The sequence below is a fragment of the Pocillopora damicornis genome, chromosome 6 (assembly GCF_964200805.1).
Source record: "Pocillopora damicornis chromosome 6, jaPocDami1.2, whole genome shotgun sequence".
NCBI lineage: Eukaryota > Metazoa > Cnidaria > Anthozoa > Scleractinia > Pocilloporidae > Pocillopora > Pocillopora damicornis.
The window spans coordinates 7,693,589-7,718,202 of NC_142675.1; the positions used below are offsets into that span (position 1 = coordinate 7,693,589).

The 24,614-nt window shown below is 38.6% G+C and overlaps 3 protein-coding genes across 3 annotated transcripts in view; 2 read left to right on the forward strand and 1 right to left on the reverse strand.

Moving 5' to 3' along the window:
• Positions 1-4,419, forward strand: part of LOC149043732 (uncharacterized) — a 32,200-nt gene extending 27,781 nt beyond the window's left edge. Inside the window, exon 8 of the mRNA XM_089210114.1 lies at positions 4,133-4,419. Coding sequence (XP_089066240.1) covers positions 4,133-4,419 — 287 coding nt within the window. The remainder of the gene's footprint in view (positions 1-4,132) is intronic.
• LOC149043727 (tyrosine-protein phosphatase Lar-like) overlaps positions 1-24,614 on the forward strand; it is a 138,147-nt gene that overhangs the window by 78,333 nt on the left and 35,200 nt on the right. The gene's annotated exons all lie outside the window — the stretch shown is intronic.
• LOC149043733 (uncharacterized) lies at positions 10,933-13,907 on the reverse strand. The gene has a single exon (XM_089210582.1). It carries the CDS (start codon positions 13,905-13,907, stop codon positions 12,492-12,494), a length of 1,416 nt encoding a protein of 471 aa, XP_089066708.1. The 3' UTR covers positions 10,933-12,491.

A 24,614-nucleotide genomic window follows, 5' to 3' on the forward strand; every position in this document is an offset into this window, starting at 1 on the left:
GAGAAATAACTGAAGTGATTGTAATTTCCCTTTTTTTCTTTTCGTTTAAAGTTTTTTTTTGTAATTTTTCCTTTTCGTGAACGCATGGGAAAACTCTTAAGGTGCTTTTTTTTTTTTAATCGTCCATAGTTGCACTCTAAAATGGTAATGTATTGCTAACGGACAGCAAAAACGTGTCAAGGAAACGAAAAATCCCAAACATCTTATTCTTCCTCAACAAAACCTTAATAGTGAGATTGACTGCGAAATTAAAGCTGCTATGCTCCCTCACTTCTCGTACAACTCCTCCCCTATCAACAAGACGCTAACCAATTTGGATTTGTCTGACAATGGTATTAGTGATGCCGGTGCTACATGTGTTGCTTTGAACAGTATGTTCTTGTTATTTGTTTAACTCTTCATAAAAATAGTATGATAAAATTGTTTTATACGTAGTTGGTTCACTTCCACCAATCGACTGATTGTCAAGTTACGTTGTAGAGGGTAAAATCCGGATAATTTTCCGGGGGGCATGGCCCCGTATCCGACAACCCCCCTTTCAAGAACTCCTGAATCCTCCCCTGTATTGTATGAAACTGGCATTTAAACCATACATATTAGCCATATAATTTTAATAAAACGTAAACCACTGTTAATGAGAATCCCTCACCAGCTTATAACGCCTCCCCGGTTATAGACCCACCTACTTGTAAGCAGAAAAATTCATTCGATTACAACGCCTCCCCGGATGTAAGCGTCTCTCTAGTTTTCCTTGTTTCCTAAATAATAAGCACTCTCGAAGAACAAGGTACTACTCAGTTCAAACGGAAAGATTTTAGAGGAATCAGTTATTATACATGATTGCTGCATCAGTTTTAAAGAAAACACTGCTATCGATGCAGGTCCTGTGTAAAAGATAAATTGTAAAAGGCTAGTAAAAAGTTACATTAAAAGAATTATTCAAGCAACTGCAAGTTACACGAAAATTAAGTTATATTACATCAAAAGGAATTCTAAAAAATAAATGAACCTTTGTAAAAAAAAAAAAAAGCGCGTTTGGTGCATTCTAAGTTAACTTTTTCTAAAATAAGGTCATTACTATTCCTAGTTTTATTTATGTTAAGGAAGTTCGCGCCCATTGTTTTCGCGCATCCTCACTGAGCACGTAATTCACGTCACAACTTCTCACCACATCATACATCAAGCGCGCGCGCTAAGAAAGAAATACTGGGGAGCATAGGGCTTGTTACCGCTTGCATTAACGTCATCTGCAGGTCACTCTCTTAAATGGTCGGTAACTCCATATTTTCTTATCTTATCTTGATGTTCTCCAGTAAAAAAAAAAAGTAAAAACAAAACAAAAACCGAAAAAATCTGTACGTGAGAAGTTACAAATATTTCCCCTTTTCTGCTCTCGTGCGACCTAAGTTTTCTTCGATTGTGAACGGGCAAGACTAGTATGTATTCGTTTTCCAGGAGTATTTTACCTCGAGGAACGACATCACCTGCAAAGGTTTCGTCAATAGACGTAGTTCTGTTGAACTGAGAACGTTAACCTGATCTAAATTCCACTACTGTAATTTCTTTAATTGCTGATAGTTGTAAGCTAAAATCGTCTCAAAATAACGAAAGCTCCTAAAAACGCATGGGCTTCAATGCGTCTTTTCTCGGAAACGAGCAAGGTGACACTCCTTGTTTTTCCTTCTCGCCAAAAGTTGAATTGATCTTTACCTTACTGTATGACAAGTTTCAAAACAATCTGAACGTGGGAACATTTTGGTCGCGAACGTCCTTAATTAAAACTAGGAAATAAAAACGGATTTTGAGCAACACTGCCGTAGCTCAATTCGAAACTTTTTTTATTATATACGCCCCTCCCCCCTCCCATTTATAAGCCCATCAAAAACCCTTTAAGAAGCTTATAAGCGGCAGTTTACAATAGTGCGTGACAAGCGTGGGACAGTTTTCTGAAAAGGTGAAAAACTGGCTAGTTTCTGATAGGGTTCAAACCTTAATTTTTTTGCGCATATTAAATACCTGCCGATATCGACACTTTATCGGTGCACTAAAAGCAAGGAGGTAAGGTATTCTTTCATTATACACAAAGAATTGTGCTCGATTATTTCGACCTTAATTACAGGGGATATTGTTCAGCGATGTCCTGTAAGATTCTTAAAAAGCAGCCATTTGGATGTGGTTCGCCATACCAACGTCTCCACATGAATTCCTGCAAATATTCTTGTAGGAAATTGCTATTAGTATTCCCCTTCATTTTTATAAACTTTTCCTTTGCTGCACTCCAGTTGCTTCATTTCTGCATGCTGTGTATAAACACCGGTTGCTTGATCCACAAAATTAACAGAGTGGTTTACAGTCTCGTGATTATAGTCTCTTTTTCGGTTGTGATGTTCCCCTGTAAATGTGAACAGTGTCACATCACTGCCATAACTTTCCCGGGAGCGGTCAATACTTTTTTGTCGCAAGACTCGCTAGGGGGTTCTGAGTTGCGTTTCATTGGTTGGCTGCATGGCCGAGCTGACAACCGCTTCAGCGAGGTGCGTAAACTGTGAACTTTTTCCGAGGTCGAAAACTCGAGGTTTATTTTTGCGTGCACGGTATGTAGATTTATAGAATTTTAATTAAACTTGGCCAAAATATTCGTCAGATATAAGCGCACCAAAGTTTGCGAGGCTTTTACCGACGTCCCAGCGAGTAACAACAATCAGAAAATCTTCTATTGCCCAAATTCAAAAGGAATTTTCTAAGCAACCGATAGAAATATCGAAAAAGCCTGAGTGATATAGTTCAGTCTGCTCGGATGTCTGCGATAACGCGAGGGCTGGTAATTCAGTTACGGAAAGTACGATTAGTTTTGCGCTGGCGCATGCCTACCAAAGCAAAAATGTTAAAATGTATTGATATTTTCGGATTTTACAGTTTATTAGCTTTACAATGATATATATGTTACCTTGGTTTTCTTTAAAGTAGCGCGCACAGAACACTTTCCCGGAAGGCACCCTTGAAGGTCTCCATTAATCTTAAAACTATGTGTAGGTTTAACTTAAATAACTATAGAAGGGGGCAGATGAAAAATAAGTAGTCTTTAGATTAAATACAGACATGTGACTACTTCAAAAACGCTACTCGTCAATCTTTGCATTTCGTGTGCCAACGGGAGTGGCAATATACCACAAGTTTACCATCTTCTATTTTTGTAGTGTTTATGCGCTTTTAAACGACTAAATGCATGGTTACATTTCTGTGTTAACGTTTAACCAAGGATTGCGTCCACTGCGACCCTCAGTTGGTCCCAGACAAAACTTAAGGTTTATCTTATATTCTGCAGATGTAGTGGGCGAAAACTAGCGTGTGCAAACTGCCTTAAAGAAAAATAAGGATAGTGTGGCTCGATGTGATAGCGAGAATGAAGACCGCCAGAGTGATGATATTGTCGAAGAGGTCAAGGAACCTGCCCCAAAAAAGTCTAGAGGTATGTAAAAGAATCTGTTCTTGTGCACAACTTTTGCATAATTGCTACATGTGAGTTCGTTGTATTTCCGAAGACATTGTTAAAAAAAGAGATTGCGTAACGGTACCTGCGGGTGACAGTTTAAAATCGTTAAAGTGTACGGACGGAAAGATAAACAACAGGCAAAAGAGTGTTAATTTTTTCGCTTTTCATCGCGCGCAAAATGGCATGGCTTCACGTAAAAGTAGTGCGCTCAAATAAAGGGCATGCATATTGCTCCCGTCAGCGGTTTCAAAAACCTATTTAATTTATAGGGGAGAAACACATCCACGGCCAAATATTTTTAAAAGAATGTAAGACGGCAGGTATTTTTGAAAAAGAAAAACATTTTCCTACAGATGTTCAATCATAACAAAGTTGGGTCATACTGCAGATTTTGAGTTAAAAGCTGTTGAAACTGTTAGGACTGCTAGGGCCCAGTCCCCTTAAACACTCAGCAGTTTAGTTTGGCTATTTATTAACCTCTGTATTATCACAAATATCGCATATCCGTGAGGTTTTGGCCGTAGAATATCGCTTTTGAAGTGTACTAAAGAGTTTAAAAGTCGGGCCCTTCTTAGGTCCGTAACCCTTCAAGACTGTAGCAAGCCACCAACACTAATTTAATGTCATTCTGTTTCTAAGGACTAATTACAGGCCTGAACCTTAGTGGCGTCCACGAAAGGTATGAGGGTGTCCTGGACATCTTGGCAAAGAAGAAGTGCTCCCTTGCCAAGGTAATGAGGGAATATGGTGTGCCTAGGAACACTTTGAGAGACTACATAGGAATATGTGAGTTAAAGACAATTGACCCTGACAAGTACAAAACAGTTGTACAGCAGGAATCGGGAAAAAGCGGCCAAGCGTCCGTTAAATGCATTGAAAAGAGTTGTCGGTTAGCCTTGAAAGAGTATCGGGCTCAAGCTAAGTAAAGCTAGAATCCGTCGTCGTATGTTAATTAACGTAAGGCCTGTTTTTTTCCTCCCAAAGAGAATATAAAACAAAACAAAAAAAATTCGCAACTTATTGTGAGTAAGCTGAAGTAAAGAGATGTCACTGTTTTTTCCTTTATATTGCTTAAAATTGGCGAAAGATGTATTCAATTAGAGACTCACTGTGCGATGCAAAGGTAATAAGAACATGTGTAACCTGGTATTAACGTGCGAAGCCTACCGCCCCGTTGAATCATGTAAAAGACTATCGTCGTTCGCTCGATTGTTTAATGTGTGTATTTAAATTTCGCGCTGCGTGAATAAGATTTTGTTCCGGATGTGCACAAAAAGGCTCAGAGTCTCCTTCCTCCAGCGTATGATTTAAACCTGATAATAACTTCCGAAGCCTCGTGCGTCGTTAATTTATGTAGTTTCATGGGTATGATTCTCTTTCCGTTTCTCAATTCAACGAAAGGGGTTAAAAAAACATTGGCGAGTGGATATAGTCACATACGCTCGTCAATTTCTCTCATTTGACTCGACTGTTCAATCCGAGTATCTTTACATTTCGCGCTTCGTAAGCACGGAAAACTGAATAATCTCCTCCCTCAGTTTTTTTGTGTTTACGCAAGCCGACATCTAGTAGATACCTATTCATCCTTTTGTCTGAGAGCAGGAGATGGAATTTTTTTCGTGTAGTCATGTTCTGCTTGTTTTTTTATTTTTTTTGCTCAACAGGTTACGTGTACTCAACACGTCACTGACGCTGTCAGATTCATCTACCAAATTATTGGACATTAAAATTTCGCGCTACAAAAGTTATCCTATTTTCTAGTATGCATAAAGCGCTGCCCAATTGCCTCCTATAATTTGCTTTCACGCTATATTGAAGACAAACGCAAAGTCATAACGTCCGCATTCTGCAAAGGGAATATTTGGGAACACTGTTGATAGCTTTCTAATTTTAATAAAGACTGTTAGAATCCGTCGTAAAACTATGTTAATTAAAGTAAGGCCTGTTTTTTTCCTCCCAAAGAGAATATAAAACAAAACCAAAAAAATTCGCAACTTATTGTGAGTAAAAGTATCACACCCTCGTCTTGCCGCGCGTTTGATTGAAAACGAGAATAACTCAAAATAGATGTTCTCTCCAAAACTAGAGATAATTTCTTCATTCAGGACATCTTGTGTCATCAACATCGTTGCAAGAATTCTGTGCTTTTGTAAAAAAGGAATCCTCTTCTTAGGTAGACATGTTGGTTCTAGAAAGTGAGCGCCTCATTAGAAAACAGCTGTGCGCCAACGCCTGCTCTCTGCGAAAATCTGGAGAAGCTGTTGATAGCTCCCTGCTTTTAACACAGATTTTTAGAATCCGCTGTAAAACTCTGATAGTTTTTAATGGGAGAGACTTACTTTTAAGCAAGACCTGCTTTTTTTTTCAAAAGATAAATGAAAAAAACTCGCACTTTCTTCATTGTGAGGCTTGCGAGTGAAAAAATAGCGCACCCTCAACAAGACGCCAACCAATTTGAATTGGTCTTTCAATGGTATTAGTAATGCTGGTGCTATATCTATCGCTCAGGCAATAAAAGTCTCAATTTCAGCGCCTCTCTTTCATTTAAAACAAAAAACAAAAAATTTCTTTATTCCCTTCATTGAAGAGAAAGAAAGAGCAGGAAAAATTTGGTAATGTAAATGTAGTATTAGTCATATGTCAATGTTATATGTATTGCGCTTAACTGATTAAAGAACTTTGATGGCTTTTCCTTTTTCTGAAAGTCGTTTAATCAAATCAAATTACAGTCAAGCCATTTGCAGTAACCTGTGTAACGTTCTTGAAGCCTTGTGCTTAACTTTTTTTTTTTAAATATAAGAAGACGAACGCATTGCCGTGAGTTTTTGGAGAAATACGTAATCTGACGCTGCCACACTCAAATATTTTGAAAAAAAGAACACCCACAAAGGATCATGTTAATACTTTAGAAGGGGAAACATTACCTTCCTCTACCAGAGGTAAGGTACAAAATCGAGACATGTACAGTGCGTGTCTTACTACAATCTTAAAATGCGTGACCTTTAGCGAGAGGTGATATAAAGTGAATCACTCGATGTTGTTTAGAAGCAACTTTAACGACAACTCGTCTGCAGCTTTAGGAGAAAAAAAGATTGCGTATTGTTTATGTGAACCTTAAAAGAATCCTGTTAAAATTTTTTGAAACGGTGATTCTTCTTGAGGCCGAAAAACGCATTGCAAAGTTAGTTTTCATTGCATGACTGTGTTACTCCGTTTGAGGTGCTATGTTACTTTTGTGAACAATGTCATCTGCGCATATTATGAACAACTCCCGCCTCTGAGTCTGTTTGAGTTCCTGCCATTTGTGACTCCCTCCGTTCCCTCGTCGGAAGATCAGGAAACAGGGAAAAGAATTAGAATTAACGCGAGCCTTTGGAAATAAGCGTATGTTGAGCATATATTTGATACACTTGCTATTTTTTCTCTTTTCAGGACGATTGCTTCCCTTCTTTGCTTGCCCTGGGCGTAATTATATCGTTTAAAGCACCGTTGTCGAGAATATCATGTGAAGGGTATGTTGATCCATGAATTTTGAATTGATGCGCATTAAAGGGTTACTTTTTTAAATTTTATGCTTTAGCAAGGGTCTGTTTAGTATTCAGACCAACTGTTTTACTTTCAGCATTCGTTTCTAGTCTACATTAAAGGGACAGGGAAATGCTTTGGTTAAGATTGCGTGACAGTCACTGGACTTGTAATTTCTCTGAGTAACTACATATGTAGTAGCGCGTAGTTTTTACTATTTCGTTTTTTTAATAGAAAAATTTTCGATACGATGTAGCAAGCTTATGATATCACTTAGGAATTCCTTTACAGTTGCACGCGTAAGCTCGAATGTGATTTCACGGTGTGCTGCGGATTTGGACCCCCCCCTAGATTTGGAGCCCCGGTCCAAATCCGCTATCCGGTCCAAATCCGCAGGCGGATATGGACCACCCTCCACGGATTTGGACCCCCCCAACAAAACTGAGTGAAAACACCATCCTGAACGTTCTAGTAGAAATAGCTAATACTTTACATTCCAGTGCGTACTAAATTATGTTTTTAATTCAAAACATGCGTATCGCCAATGCTTACGAACTGGCAGCTGGAAATGACCCGTCGAATGTTTCTTTTGGCCAAGGGAAAATGAGGAAGCATTTAGTTTAATGTTTGAAGAAAGCTCGTTTTGAACCTTTCCTGCGACATTCGAACACCGCTAGATTCAGTATAATAATCGTATTCGAAACCCCGTTAAAGTTGTTTATTTTGTAGGAATCACTCATACATCAATTCGCTCGATAGAAAAACATGGAAACGCTTAAAGCGAAATCAGAATATTATTACAAAAAAAACGCACGTGATCAAACCGGTTAAACAAGAATATTTCGAACAAAACGTAGTGTCCAATGTCACTGATTAACTTAGTTATGAAACAGTGCGAACGATTTCTACATTCAGTAAGATTGTTATTGTTCCTTGCCCGGACGATATGGTACAGTGCGAGTTGTGAGAGGAATGGTTGCACATGAGCCGGAGGGCTAGTGGCTCTGCACTGCCTGGTGGCTCTGCATTGTCTGCAGACCGCCGGACTCTGGACGTCTTCGTAATTGTTAAGTTGTTATTTCGGATCCCTCAACAGTTAATAATCGTTGAAATTAGAAAATGAGATTGTCTAGCGCGTAAACCCCGCAAATTCGCTTAGTTATTATTTTGTTTCACTGTTTAAAATAAGTTCATTGTATTTTGGTTTTTAGCCCGCTTTTGCATTTGCTTCTTTAGGAATCAGGCAAATTCGTTCTTTTGTTTACAGGCATTTCTCATTTTATATTCATTTGATGTCATTGTAATTGGAGACACGCGTTTGTTCCAAAACTTGCTCGCTTCATTCGTTTTTGTATGCACACTTTTCGCACAGTTGGTCATTATTTTAATCAGTATATTGCAAAACAACCTCTGTTTCTCTTACAACTCTTGTTGTTGAGCTATATTTTCTCAGTTTTGTGCTCACGTTTCGTTCGTTTGTTTCGCTCTACTTATAGTTTCAATTTCATAGTCTGCTATTTACACTACATTTCCACTATTATTAACGATAACTTAAAATGTTTACCTTTGCTACTGTTCATGCTAGAGGCGGTTAATGGTCGTACAAAGGTCAAACCTAAACAATTTGTTTGATTTTTTTCTCTCGTGCCAATAAGTTGCCCAGATTTTTACTTCTCTTGTCAAACCTGCCATAAGAGCTCTAGATTCAAGTTAAATTGTTAACTGTTAATTGAAATAACATAGAAGGATAGCTCTTTAAGGCGGTATTAATGGTTTATGGTAAAAGATTATAATAAGCTGAAAGGAAGGACCCCTTTAAAAATACAGAATTAAACTTTAATTAATCAACTTGTATAATAACACGTGGGTCGCCTAACTGTGGGATCGGGTTGTGCAGCAATGCATCCCACGCAATATCCTGGCCTTTTCGTGCAGACTTGTCTAAGACTTTTCGTGAAGCCGTCCCTTCAATCCCCATTGCTTTGATGGACACATTTTGCACCCATTTCCAAAGAAAGTGCAGTTGTCTTCTTAAAGAAGTTCTACTTCCAGCTAAATATGAGTTTACTCTCACTGACGAGACACGTCCACAACGGAAACATTTCCTGTTGAGTAGTCTAAAATAGTTATTGTCGACAGGGACGTAAAAGGGGTTGACGCAGCCGGTATATAACTGGCCCGATTTTGCGGCAAAATAAAATTTTGTAGTAAAAAAGGAAAAATCATAAAGGGTAACACAAAACTGACGGTTTGGTGCAGTAGACATTATTTTTTGCGACTGTCGTTTTGTGTGAAAAAAGGTTAAAAAGTAGTGAAGTATAGCCTGTGTACATCCGCCCCATCCCCTCTATTGTTAGTATTAAATGCTTATGGCCAGCTTCTGCTGCATGATATTTTTTGTTTTACTTCGAAGTGCGGTATGGAAGCTTTGTTTCCGGGGAGGAAAATTAGTAGGGGCAGAAATTTATTTTTTTGGGGTATAATTACTCGTCTACATAATTACGAACGTGATATCGATAGCTAATGTTAAAACAGTTAAGAGCCCTTCACAGACAATTTCAACACCAGTTCCGAAAACATAGTTCTGGGAAACAAAATTACGAGAAGGTAAACCAGGAGGATATCAATTAGTACATTCTCGAGTCATGTGTGACGTACAAAAGCTTAACTTTTCAGTGATTGTCCTAACTCTTGGCTTGAAAGCGAAGAATTCCAAGTTTATAAACTACAGTTTGGTAGGAACTGCGCACGCGCAGTAAGTTTGACTGCTACAGAGAACAGAAGCCTTTCTACTGTCCATCCTCGTTCCCAGGGTCTCTTGGAGGCGGTTAGAGAGAGACCCTAGGAACGAGGTTGGGTAATGTCGAGCATTTTGATCATAATAGTACGCTCCTTAGGGCGATACGATAGAACAAAATATTCAATTTTAGGCCTCACGGAACAGCGTATGCACGTGAGCTAAGGAAAATTTCAGACATGCGCAGAATAGGCCCTTTCCTATGTTTACTTCTCTCCTCAACACTCTTAAAACTTTACCGTTGAATATCTTGTCTTAACACGAAGTCTCAGGTAGTTTAACACATAATCCGGGAAGACTGCGACGAAGTTGAAGATTCTACCGTTTTATTTTTTTCCTTTTCATCGACTAAGTGGTAGAAATTCTAATTTTTCGTACTGTTTTGTCGTTCATCGCGCGTGGTGTTTATTATTTGGAATTTCGAAACGGACAAGTTTAGGAGTGGGCATCGTGTTTTCAAGGCAAACTGAGTTTTGGAGTCCATCGTTGTTCGTTTGAAAGTTATTCACATTTTTTTGACGCGCGCTCAAGATACCATGGAGGAGTGAAATATATCGACTGATCTAATGTACTCAGAGCAGCTCGAAATTACAGCAAGCGCACAATGCACGAGGTAAGAATATAAATTAGTTATCTTGACCCCTATCTTGGGGTGTGTTGGTGATAAAGGGTCAATTAGCCTACTTTCAATATTGCCCACTCGAGATCGAGACTGAACTCCGGTTTTATCGTCAACAGGAGCCAAGAACAATTTATCAATCACTTCTCGGGTACTCGTTGGTACTTACTACGGATTACGGAGATGATGTTTGACTGGTATCGATTGTCAAATTAATGCTCATTTCTTTTGGGCACTTTGAATGTAGAGGATTGAGCAATACACTGATTCTATTTCGACCACACTGCATATTCAATAATTAGTATAGGTCCAGGTAAAGTTTGGTTGTTGAACTGGTCATTACAAGTCAGGTATATGTAAGAAAAATTCCATTGATGTAGATATATTTAATTGTAGAAGAAAAACGTTTAAAGGGGAGAGAGAATTAATTACGGGTCAGAATGGTATTACTTATCTTTTACACAGAATAAGGAAAGACAGGATAATAAACTTGGCACATTTTTAACAGTTCCAGTGTTCCACTCTAATTTATTACAGTAACTGTTAATCATTGTATACTAACTATGTGCAACATAACATTGGCTGCATCACTTTGATTTGCCCTTCCTGTGCAAAATATTATGCCTATTGAACAAGAACACTTATACATAAGTCATGTTCTTATCACATTAAAAGTTACATACTGCTAGTGATATGTTAAGTTGTACATGTGCAACAGTATAATGATATAATCTACATGTAGTTAAGTATTACATTTATTATGTTCTTAAACTGCTGAAATTTAGTGACAGCAATTCAGTGTTTGTTCAATATTCTACAAAGCTACAGTCATACATAACAATTTAAAATCGGATACATCATAGCTTCATACACCTACTGTTCATTTTGAATGTAATATTCAATTCATTTAATTCAAGATCCAATACAACATGATTGTACATGCATGTCTCAACTTTGGCACCATGCACTTCACTTTTACCCTGTAAAACCAGTTGCAATATTGTAAACCAAAAAGCTAACATGCTACATGTACATATACTAAGATATTAAGCTATGTTCACTTTACTAAGTAAACATGGCATATACAACATGCTTTTACCAGGTTAATTCTAACATGTTGTGTTGAAACATTAATCAATTATTAGATGCATCTCTGTGTGTAAAAATGCATTCATGCTGAGATATATTTATTTCATGCAGTGTGGTCGGTGAAATCAATTCTTATATATACAAATCTAAAACATTTAAAAATTACTGAGCCACCCCTCATGACTACTCTATTCTTCATGTGCAGGCAACAGTGTAACATGTTCAGACATGTGGGATGTGGAAAGATGAGTAGTTGGAGGCTGGAAGACATTTGGAAGATTTTGTAGACACAACTGGCATTCTCTTGGTAGATCATAAATTGGTAGCTCCTCCCCATAGTTCCACACCTTTAGTGCCGCTAGCTGCATGAGTCTTGGAACTTGTCCATCAGGTGTACAGGTAACTCCCTCAATTACTGTTGGGTTGAATGACCTCTGTCCCTCCAGTGCAGATGTTCCCTTGGCAGAAGCCTTCCATTGAAGTTTAAGCTTGCGACCATCTGCTTTTAGTGACTGAATTGTTTCTGGTAAGTTATTGTTTACTTTCTTTTCTACCCAAGCTCTAGGGTAAACATCCTTTGCAGTAAGTGGCCCATGTGTGCAGTTTTCTCTAATCTTGTTTAGGTTCTTTCTTGCCTCTTGCAAAACGTCTGTGGTGAGCATTTGGGTATATTCTTTCATTCTTTCTTCGTGAACTTCACGTGCTGCTTCTGTGGTCCTGGTGTTGGTTTTTCCACTATGCAGAATATTTTCAACAAATGTGATTGAGGCCTGTTTTGATAACTCTGACATGTTATCATTAAGATACAGTTGAGAGAGGTTGAACTGTCTTTCAGCAAGAACATTGTTAACTGGAAGACTGAAAATGTGCTTGGCATAGAACTCAAACAGGTTTGGAGTGGCTTCTTTACTTATGAGTGAGCTGTGTGGTGATGAAGCAATTTCTTTGATCTCACTGAGCAATTGTGGTTAGATCAATTTCCAAAGAGTGGCCCATTTAATCAATCCAACTCTATCCTTAGACACCAATGTTAGAATGTTCTGTCCATGTACATGAAAGAAATTGTTCACTGACTTTTCTTGTTGATTTTCAGATCTGACTGGAATTTCAAGAAGCTTTAAAACTGAATGCCAGAAAGGACTTTGGTATCTCTGATCAGCTCCCATTCCAAACAACTTGGGAAAAGTTAACCACTCTGCTCCATGATCTTTGATTACTTTAATTGCTTCTTGTAACATTGGCCTCTGCACTTGTTTCTGAAAATGGTTGATAGCTGCAGGGTCCTTCAATGACATCTTCACCTGTTGTGATGTTAAAGGAAAATATTCTGCAGGAGACATCAACATTTTACTTAAAGTTTCATTGTGCTTCAGAACAGTTGCTGGCCATAACCTTGCTAGGTAACCACTGGAGAATCCAAGTTCTGCATCACTAGCTTGGGATGTATTCAGAGATGGGATGATAAACTTATCGAGGAATTCAAACAAAAACTTGATTTCAACTTGAATCATAGGACTGGAGCTCAGCTTAATGACATCTTGCCAAATAGTATGGTGGCTATCTGATTTTGGCAATCTTTCAAGGAGACACTCAGCGAGCTGTAAACAAGCTTTTCCATACTTGAGATACCACTGGAGAGTTTCATGATAATATGTCCACCTTGTGTCTAAGAATGTCTGGGGAAGGGGTGGCTCTTTACTTAGAATACCAAGAGAAACATACATAACTTTGTATTGGTTTGGACGCTCATGATGGAGCCAAGATATTTTATAGAGTAATTGTAAAACATGGGGGTTGCTCATGTCACCCTTGGCCCCAAACCCGGCCTGGCACATTCTTCTCAGCATAATGTTTAGTACATGTGGGTAGCATCCTACAAAAAACATCTCTTTTCCAAAACTTCTGGCATTGTTAGCTAAAAGACCGTTTACTTTTCCCTTTTGGGTAGAGGCATTGTCCCCAACCAACCCTGAAACATTGGTAATATCATATTCATTTTTTACAACGTGGTAATCTACATCAGACTGGTGTTTTCCAGACCCACTTGCTGTTAGGCTGTTTGCAAGGACATAAGCTCTTGGCTTGCTCTCTAAGGGACACCAGGTGTGAACACCCACTATATGCCTCTCCTCTCCTCCTTTGTGGGAGTCATCACTCCAGAGATGAAAATCATACTTGGAATTTGAAAAGCGCTTGCGTAAAATTAGTTTGTCGGCTTCACCTAGGAGAACATTCCAGTCAGAAAGTGTAGTTGGGGAGACAATGAAGTTTGTTGGGGGGCTACAATTGAACAAAATATTGAAAATCAGATGTAATGCTACAGGTGTCTTTTGATATGATAACAAAGATGCATGTTGCATGTATCTGACACAAGCCATAAACATCAAGGTCCTTTGGTTGTGTCCATTGTGACCATGGGCAAATGTCTCAACAAGGGAATACCCCTTTTTGGCAATTTCACTGTTGCCCTGTAATTTCTGTTTTAGCTTTGAGGAAGCAGATCTTGTCCCCCTTAGCTTGTGTCTGACTTGTTTTTCCTTTTTTTCAGTAGACGTCAGATTTTTTTGACACTTTTTAAGTTGAGTTTGAAGCCTCAACACGTCCTTTTTCAATTGGATGTTCCTTCCTTTTACAAATACTGAAATTATGAAAAGGTGACACAATAAAAATTAGTTATATGTAACTGATTTCACATGATAGAGTATTGAAACAGAATACAAAGTAAAAATGTCCTGCCAGAAATCTTATCGACCAGGTATATTTAGAATGTGTAGTTTAAATTTGGCAAAAACAGTGTTATCACAATTGCAAGGTTGAATAATTGAAACTATTGTGTTTCCACGGTGGTCCATACGCAGATAATTTTGTTCATGTTGATAAAAACTTCTAACACAAGCCTCAAAACTTCACTCGTAAAACTCTCGATACTGTGTGACACTCAAAGATACGCGTCCTTATGATCTGCTGACCGAAAAAATTAACTTCTCTGTACATTTCTTTTCTTAGGTACGAACCTTTAGAGGGAATATAGTCCGCAGTTTAATTTTTTCGCTTTTGAGTGCGCGTACTACCTCCCTTGCGTTAATCGCCGCTCCAAATAGTTAAGCAAGAAAAAGCCTGAAAATACTGACCATGCAGCCATATCGACTACTTTGTCTTTATTTTCGAGTTTTTTTTTTTGCTTCTGTTCGGTGGGAGTATTATCGGTTTATGATTAAAATCCTCTTAAAATAGTGTCATTAGCGATCGCGTAAGTTAAAACCGCCGAGAATTCAGAATGGGAATGAAAATCATTCACCGTAGTTCGTGGCTCAGGCAATCTGCGGTATTATTCTTAGACATTTGCAAGTCTGCATTTCCATTCCCTCCTGAAATAATATCACTTACCTATACTGCGTCGTAAGGTTTTGACTGTTCCTTTTAGATTGGCGTTTTCAGACCTCAAACTCTTGCACTCTCTCTTGAGTCGATCGATTTTTTCTTCACTTAAAAAGTTGCAAACTTGCACCGCAACGCTTTTTTTTTCAACTTTTTCAAAATAATCTTCATGTTTTCTCAGCTTCTTTTTGGCTGGTGGCTGATTTTTACCAGAAAACTGGCTGCCGTGAGGTCTTTTACGAGCCATCAGGAGTTCTCGTCAGCGAGTCGGCCGGCAATTAATTAACACAAATCTGCAACTTTGATGTAAACAACCCTCGGCATGAGCCCGCGTTCCTTTCATCAGGCAGTGTTACAAAGTAATGTAATCTACGCATGCCTGAGATTTCAGGGGGTTACGGTTTCCATGGGTGGGGTATCTTTCCGTGAGGCCTAAATTTATGGAGCATAATGTGCCGACATGAACTCTATCATTTTTTAATATTATTTGAAAAAATGGATTTTAAATCAATAAATTATGAATTCCAGAAGTTCACGTTTCACAGAGCATACTTCGATCGCAATTCACGAAACTTTTTCCAGTAAATCACGATTAACCTTTAGGGGCCTGGGGGGAGGTACAAAGCAGCACCAAGATACGGAGCATGCGCAAAGATGGTTGAAAAGTTAAAAATTTACTGTCGTTTCTGTTACACATATTTAAGGTCTTAGGTCCATTCCAGGATGGAAAAGGGTATTATTATAACAATTGTAGACTAACATAGCTTACTACTTAAGTCTCCCGGCTCTTCCCGTAGTACCAAGCCACAAGATAAGACACAAAAAGGTCTTGACAAGAGATCTTAAGACTTTCACTTTCGTGGTTAATTTTTTTTACGGTTAACATTTTTTACGGGTAACGGTTACAATTTTCCAACTTTTACTAATGTCGAGCATTTGGATCACAAAAAATACGCTTTTCAGGGCGACACGAAAGAACATAGTATTCAATTTTTAGAGCATAATGTGCTCTACCCCTGAACATGAACTCTACCATTTTTAATATTGTTGAAAAAATAATTCACATATAGCATGTACATAGGAAATACTCGCCAAATGCATCCTTCACCATTTTGCCGATGAGCCTTGAGGCGCATTGGATGTTTACAATTCGCGCAGTTGAAAGAAGTCTCCTCCTTCAGTTGTAACCAGTTTGATGTTCAGAGTTTGTCTATTTTGTTGTTTCCAAATATAAGGGGTCCAAGTACTTCACGAAAACAAATTGGGCATTTCAGGCAGCTCTTTTTTTATTGAAATCGAAAAGCGAAAGTCTCCGAAATATTTGATTCAGTTAAATGTGGACGACATAAACAAAACAAAATTTTACAGTAGTCTGTGTTTAGTACGATATCGAAAATAAGAACGTGACCAATAGCGCTACAGGTGTTGCACTAAAGGGTAATCTAATAAAATCGGTTGAAATTGGCCAGTGACGAAAGGTTTGTAGGCAAAAGACACAATCGCACTTGAGAACAAAATCTATCGACAAAAAATCACGCCATGCTATGGGTGCATCGCGTTTTTTCGCCAGGCTGCCTTTCCCCCAGCCAAAGTATCTGGCTATTAGCACCGTATGAGTTTTAAAGTGATTATCTTGATATGTGCCGCTCTAACAAATCTCAACGACATCTTGGTTTGTAAATTTCCCGCAATTGATTAGGCAGTAAATGTTTCATAGTAACTTCCCTTCAAGGCTTCTTCATATGGAACTGCGGATCGATTGCACCTGTATATAAACAGAAACAAATTAGACGCGAGCGAAAAGAACAAAAGAAATTGCCGCATGTTAACTCAGTATGAGGCTTATATGATCATGATTTTCGCGATAACGTCTTTTTTATGTATTCCGAATCTAGCTCATCATCGGATTTTAGATAATATGTGCTGTAGGCGCTAATAGCCCATTTCCGAATTACCTTTGGCCTCCTTTTCAAAGCGAGTCCTTGTGCTCATGGACGGTGAAAATTGTGATATGTTTTGAAATGAGTAACCTCCTGCGCGAACGCTCCTTGTGCTACTTTTGTGATCTATGACCGGGAGGCTAGAAAGTGAAAAAAACACTTGACCTATAATCGGCACTGAAAGTGTGAATTCACACTAAGTTCTCTGGCAATTATTAGTTTTCCCAATCTCAATGACGTCGCCCTCAAGGGTGGAGAGAAGAGGACATATATGTATAAGACTCTGAAAGCTACAGGTTGCTTTTAATGTTAGTGGGAGTTAGCTTTTGGTACGGAATTCGAACATGGCTAGAAGACTGAGATGTGCATGATTTGGGACGTTTGTCTGATGGGCACACCTTAAAGTGCCTATGACACGATATTGTTTTTTGCATTTTGTGGTTAATAGTTTATTTAAAATGAGAAATAATCGACCTTAGCGTCTAGCAAGTTCTTCTTGACCGTTTTCTTGCGCATTGAAAGTGTCGCGCGTTAAGCGCGCGACAAAAATGATTATGTTACATAGATATGACATAGAAAATTTCAACTATGGTGGAGAAGGGAGAAATCTAGAAGAAAGAACGAACGTATTTCGTGGCTGCAGCGCCAAATATAGTTATCTACATGAATAATATACATACACCGGGTATTTCTATACACTACATTGCAAAGGATGTAGCTGTATGGCCAAAATGTACGCGTTTCGACTGTCGATATCAAGGAGATTTCACTCTTTAATGTTGTCGGCCTTGTGCTTCATACCGGCTTCCAAGACGCCTGTTACGAACACATATCACTACTTAAATCAGGGGAAGATAACCAATGAATTCAGCTAAAAATAATGCTGATTAAGGCGCCTGTTCCTGCACCGTACACGATTTTTCAACATTCTTTTCGGCTGACATTTCGCAAGCGAGTGTCAGAAACTTATTGTTTTTATTTCAAGCGCTTGAGAGGTACTCATACTCCTTGTCTTTCCACATGACTACATTTGCACTTTTTTTATCGTATGAAAATCCCACCAATTGCAGTTTTCATTATATTTTAATAACAGAAATACATCATTTGTAATAAACTCCAAGCCCTTTCCTGAGCTGACCGATATCCTGTTGCGTGGAAGGGGCCGTGTGTACGTATTCTCCTAACCTGGGTTTCCAAAAATCCATACCACGAGCCATCAATGCCCCCCTGGCCTCAAGAAACTAAGAGTAGCAACAGTAGCAATGAATCCAAGTGCTGTGTGAAAGTCTATGCGTACGAAGCATTCATTTATAATACTGATGTCAGTTATTTTGTTTGAGTGGAATGGGTCATACGGCAATGCTGCCTTTAAACTAAAGAAGTCTTTCTCTGTTAAAATCCCTATTTGAGATTTGCTTGAATCAGATGACCATAAACTTATTCGTTTACCGTTCGATTTGACTGGCTCGACGATCGCGACGATAGTCTCAGATCTGCCTTTCCAATCTCTGAGGAAAGGAGTAACTGAGAGTGAAACTGCCCGCTGACTTCTCCGTAAAAATCATCGTGGCTCGTGATACAGCTGATTCTTTCGTCAAAAGTTGGCTTTTGGTTTACTAAGGAAATCTCTCTACAGCAACAAAACTCTAGATCACTGGGGAACCTTCGCCGCAAATAGTGCGGAGGAATAAAATGTTATGGCAACAGAAACCAACGCAGCTACCCATTCTTAACATAGATTTCGCCACAGAAACCAAAACACAAACGCAGCGAACTAAACATTCAGTAACGGGAACTTTTTTGTCCTAGTCTTGACCTAAACACCGCGGGCGAGAAATCGTCTTTGTAAGTCTTCGTCGAAATCTTCGTTTGATGCACGCGGATATCCTTCGTAAGGCTGAACCGTACTCGGAACTTCCATTTCTCCTCTACTACTTAAGTGCGATGTATCACAACTCTCCATAGAGTTTGCTGAAGGTAGGTATTCATCGCTATCGGACATAATTTCAAGAGTATTTCAACGCTGACTGATACAAAGATTACAAGAGATGTGAGAGATTTGTGGGTGAACTGAAAGTTTTCACAGTGTTGTACGTCATCACCTGCCGATTCGTTACCAGTCCACAGGTCACTTTTAAGACAACATAATAGCCCTTTAGGGCCCGATAAGACTGAGTTTTAAGTTTTCTGAAATTTTTCTTAAATCGGAATTGGTTTGAACATATGACAAAATAAATAGTTATGCCAAAAAAAATTAGTGTCACGGGTGCTTTAATAGATTGCCCATTTCGATGCAATTTTTGTGGAGGGTCGGTAAATGTCTGCAACTGTATCAACTCCAGCCTCGTTGACGTAGTTTTGGCTTCTGAGATTCCCGCCGCGAAGGAGTGCAAGGTTTCGAAACGAAAGGCGAACACTGACAACAGGTTAGATACTGCTATTTCAGTAATATTTTGACACTCGTGATCAAGTGATACAGGGAAGGCGAAATATCTGAGAACTTTGAACAGTTCAAACGTTAGCGCTAAGATGTTATTTAGTTAGTATGACAGAATTGAGGTTTATTTACTCTTTCCACGTGAATCGTAACTAGTGTAATTGAGGCTGCTCATATTCCTGCGAAACGTGATTAAAGCTTTTATTTTTTTGCACTCCCAATTTTAAGATATTTTCACACGCAAATTGTAGGCAATATTTTACTAAATGTCGCCCGTGAAAAAAGAGTTGAATTAGACGTGAGTCGTGAACGAGGGTTGAATAGGGGTATACAAATCCGCCGATCCCGGCTGTTTTCACTGCAACGGACTGTACACGTTTATATTTTTATGCCGATCTCTCAAGAAGTTTTCTAGCATTACTTTTTTGTGAGAAGGAAATAGTGTAGCACATCGCAAAAAAATTGAGCAACCCAGGAATGGAGGTGTGGAATATTCCCACATAAAAGTTACGGGAGTGCGGGGGTAGTCGTCCGAAATTTTAGAAGAAGACCAGGCCCTAACAGACACCAGTAAGAGGTACCAATTTTTAGAGCTAAAGCCATAATGTTTTTTTCTGTTCACATCAGTACCAGAACAATTCTAGCGGTGGTCGTTTCATCACCAAATCACCAATTATGACCCCTTAAGTACGACGATCGCTCCGTCACTTTCAGATGGACTTCCCCCTCTCCGTGTACACACACACACCACACATTTCACGGAGCATACTTAGATCACGATTCACGAAACTTTTTTCAATTAATCACGATTAACCTTTTGGGGGCCTAGGGCGAACTACAAAGCAGCACCTGGATACGGAGCATACGCAACGGTATAAAGACGGTTGAAAAGCTAAAATTTTACTTTCGTTTCTGTTATACATATTTAAGGTCCTAAGACCATTTCAGGATGGAAAAAGGTATTATAACAATTGAAGACAAACATAGCTTACTGCTTAAATCTCGCGGCTCTTCCCGTACTACCAAGCCACAAGACAAGACAGAAAAAAGTCTTGACAAGAGATCTTAAGACTTTCACTTTTGTGGCTAAATCTTTTTACGGTTAACATTTTTTACGCCTAACGGTTAAAATTTTCCAATTTTTGCTGCTAGCGGCTAAATTTTTTGCCAGTTTTACAGCTAACGGTTAACCCCATTGAGACCCTCCTGAAGGTTACAAACCAGAAGACCGCTGACACTTCAGACCATAGTGAATAGAGAGGAATGGTTATGAAACCCGAGAAAGTTCTTTGCTGTATTTTTTGCTCGGTTTTTCGGTCTTGACCGTGCACAATACATAATTGTTGTTTAATACTGACTGAGGAACTAACCAATAGAAACGTTTCGGTTACGTAATTCATACATAGTGTTTGAAGATTGTGCACGGTCATGGACCTTTCTGCATAAATCTTGGAATCTTTGTTTGCTCCTTTGATGCTTGCCGGCCTTTGTAACCAATCTCCTCTGTTCACTCTGTTCAGACTAACTGAAAATTTGAACTTAAGCCAAGTATATCAAAGCTGCGGTAGGTAACACTCTCCTATCACCTCATAGTTTATTATGAAGGTTATTTACTGAACACTTGACTTTGATATTCAGCTAAATGAAACAATCGGGTTTTAAAGGTTGAACTAGGTTTCAATGTTAGCGCGCAAAATTACAAAACGATTATGTTCTTTTTTGGTCCGATTGGCCGCATTTCGTCAGGGTATCTGGGCACATCCCGAATTGCTCCCCACCCCTTAATCACAATTCAACACCACGAAAATGGCCAATCATGAAGTCACGAAACTACCCTCCCCCCTCCCCCCACCACACACACACACACACACACCATGATCAATTTGAAATTATCTATTACCTTTCCATTTTGATCGATTAAAGTGGCCGTGGTGACTTGAAGGGACTGTATCATCTATTTTAGCAACAATTTTCAAAATGAGTGGAAACTTTTTGTTTATTGCAGCAGTGAAACGAAGGACGGGATAATGCTCACGACGCCGTCTACGTATTTACGTCATTAGTATTTCAAAAATTCAACTTCTTTTTTACTGATAAAAGAAATTCATCATCACACCTATTTATTTCTTGGTTGTAAGATGATAGACCTCACAAAATAATTGCGCTTTTTTAAAATGACAAATATCTGTTTATACTGATATTAAATTTCTGTCGTTCTATTTCAGTATTAATTACGGGATCCAATTTGCAAGGGATCCATCGGAGATATCAGGCAGTTCTGGATATTATGGTCAAGAAACACAAGTCATGGTGCGATTTGGTATCCCTCACAACTCTTTAAGGGATTATATTGGCATTTGCGAATTACGCATAATAGATAGCAAGAGATACAAAAGAGTGGTCGAGGCAGACCGGCAAAGATTGGGAAAGGTCTCCGTTAAATCTACTGAGTTGCGCCGTAGGGCGGTTCTAAACGAATACAGAGTTCAGTCAAATAGATTAAAGGAAGAAAAGAAGCTCCTTCCTTTTTATTCGAAGGAAGGCTTTTACAACCAAAAGTAAGTTCGAGTAGAAATTTATATGTATTGGGTGTAAGATTCGCAAGTAGGTTATTTACTGAAGGCGCGCTTTTGATTGGCTCTAATTCATAGGGGGACCAACGCGCTGAGATTAAAATTAACGAAGAAATGACGCCGGATTCTTTTACCCTAATATCACGCATTCTGCAGTTAGCAATTCAATTTTCATCTGAGGGAAAATGTGGTAAGGCGCCAGCTTTGTGTGTTGCGGGCGTTTCGGTAGTTTCTTGTTTTAGCTCACGTTCTTTAATCGCGAATGTTATCAGTTGGGTTTAGACGTCACCTATGATTGCCAAACTAACAGAGTGACATGAGGTGACAATTGCACAGTCTTTGATAATATATATATCGGATGCCAAGGGGTGGACTGCATGAATAAAGGGAGGGGAGGGGTAAACGATTTAAACAATTTTAGTACACTAAAGTTCTCTCGAATGTTTTTAAGTATTTAGGCATTACAGGTTACTCTTTGGATGGTTAAAAATACTCAAGTATATCCCAGCTATGTTCCAGTCTGCTCTTAGGATTACTTTTTGGATAGCTTAGCCTTGGGATGATATGTTTTCTGCCTTGATTTTCAATGGTCCACTCCGTCCTGAATACACCAAATATCTACACAATTTTTTTTCAAGCTAAAAAACGGTTTGCTAGTGTTTCTTGTAGTGCCACCGTAATGAGTAACCAGTTCAAAGACGTTAAAAGTTAATACGAACTTAACAATTGGTTAGTATACTTTACTTACATGGTGACTTATACAATACTATGCCTCGCTTCGCTTTAAACCCTTTTAGAATGCTCTGAAAAATGATTATACTGTATTCCCAATAAATAATATGCGATGTTAATTTCAATTTCAAACAATCATATCACAAGCTTAATTTAAATACTAAATACAATAACGAACATTTTGTACCAACTGCTATGGAGCGTAATTAGGTTAATTGAGGGCCTGTGTATATAATACAGGAAGAAGGATCACCCTTGCCTTCCCTGCTTGAGTTTGAAATATATACAGAAACGCTTAGAAACTAGAGTGAAAGGTCAGAGGAGAATTTCCCTCTTCATCCCGTGTTAAGAATTTCCCGTTAGGACGATGCTTTCTCGAAAATTCTTGAGTTGAAAGCAAGCCCAGTAGAAAGTAGCAACTGCAACAAAAAGACAAGAACAGGAGAAAAAGGAAAAGCAAAAAAAAAATCCCTCAAAAGTTCTTAAAAAGTTGGTTTAGACTTTAGTGAATGCCAGTGGAAAAATCATTTTCAGCCATACACTTTATCGTTCACACGAATCGCTTGTCCAACACGCGTCGAGTAATTTTCCCATTGGTTCTGAAATTTCAGTTGTGTGACCATGCACCACATCAGGTCTATTGTTGTGTTCAAAATGCGCCTTTCCTGTTCATGTTTTCTGCACAATTTGTGTTTTGTTTTTTCATATTAAACAGGTTGTAATTTATTACGTCCTCGTATTTTCAAGAGCCTTTTCTTTTCTTTTCTAGCTTTTCCTTTCCTTTCTTTTAGTTATTGTTTTGTTGTTAACATACTTCCTTGGTTCTGGTGAATTGAGCGTTAAATCGGTTCTGCAGCTTGTACTATAATTTTTCAAGTTTATATTCCTTTATTGCATGTAAAACATTAATTTATTTTGTATCATTTTTCTTGGTAACACCTGTTAGTTGTTCCCGTTTGTTTTATACCATTTTATTTTACTTCCGTTTACTCTATTTTGGTTTTCTTTCTGATATAATTTCCCTGCTGTATTGCTGTTGGTTCGCATTTACAATAAATTGCTTTGGAAATCCTTGAATCCTCCTCGTTCCTACTCGCTCGATTGCTGCATCCTGTGTCATTAATTTCGAGTGTTCTCTCAACTTGCCAAGTGGGTTATCCTTCCGGTAAACCAATAGAAAGTGCGGTCTGTTGCTTTTACCAAAAATACTGTATCTCTATGATGAAAGTTGATCCAAAAAGAGTTGTCAAATTTACATAGTGTCTTCAAAGCGTTCTGTGGGTTTTTTTTCATGTCTTTGCAGAGAATAAACTTAATTTTCGACTGTGAAGCCATGTTCAGTCAAGCAAATTATTATGAGTAGTGCTGGTAGACAACACAATTAGAAATTCCAAAGTCGATCATTACTTCAAATAAATACAAGCTTTTGGGTTTTATTCAGGAAGGCTTTGTTGTTTTGTTTCTAGTTTTCTTTTCCGTGATGTACTGACCTGTTTTTCGTCTTGAAAACCTACTATTCTCGAGTATAGTTTTGCTGTTTTTCCGTGGCAAAACAGGTGAGAATCACCCTCCTCTCCAGCGTTTGGTAACTGACTCAAATCAAAGCGAGGCGGAACGTTTGCGACAGAAAACTTTTTCATTTTTTGTAATTACCTGACAAAACCTTGTCTTAATCTCGGCTTGTAAAAGCTTTTTTCTCGTAAGAGCTGAAGTACGATTTTCCACAATATTACAGACTAGATCGAGTCCTATTAGTCCTTGCAGTTGGATCTGCGGGTCCCAGATTTCCGTGCGAAGACTGTGAATAGTTTTCTGTTTTCATAAACACTTTAACATCTAACATGCACATTCATTTCCCGATAAACAAGACAAAAATCCTACCGAACTAAAAACAGACGTCTGCTCCTAAAGAAATTATTTCACGGTCGCCTGTGAAATAGCCTCGAGGTTATAATTTCAAAAAAATGAGTTCAACCGCAATTGAAGAAACATAATAGAGAAATATAATTGCGTCAGGACCAAGCTGAAAGA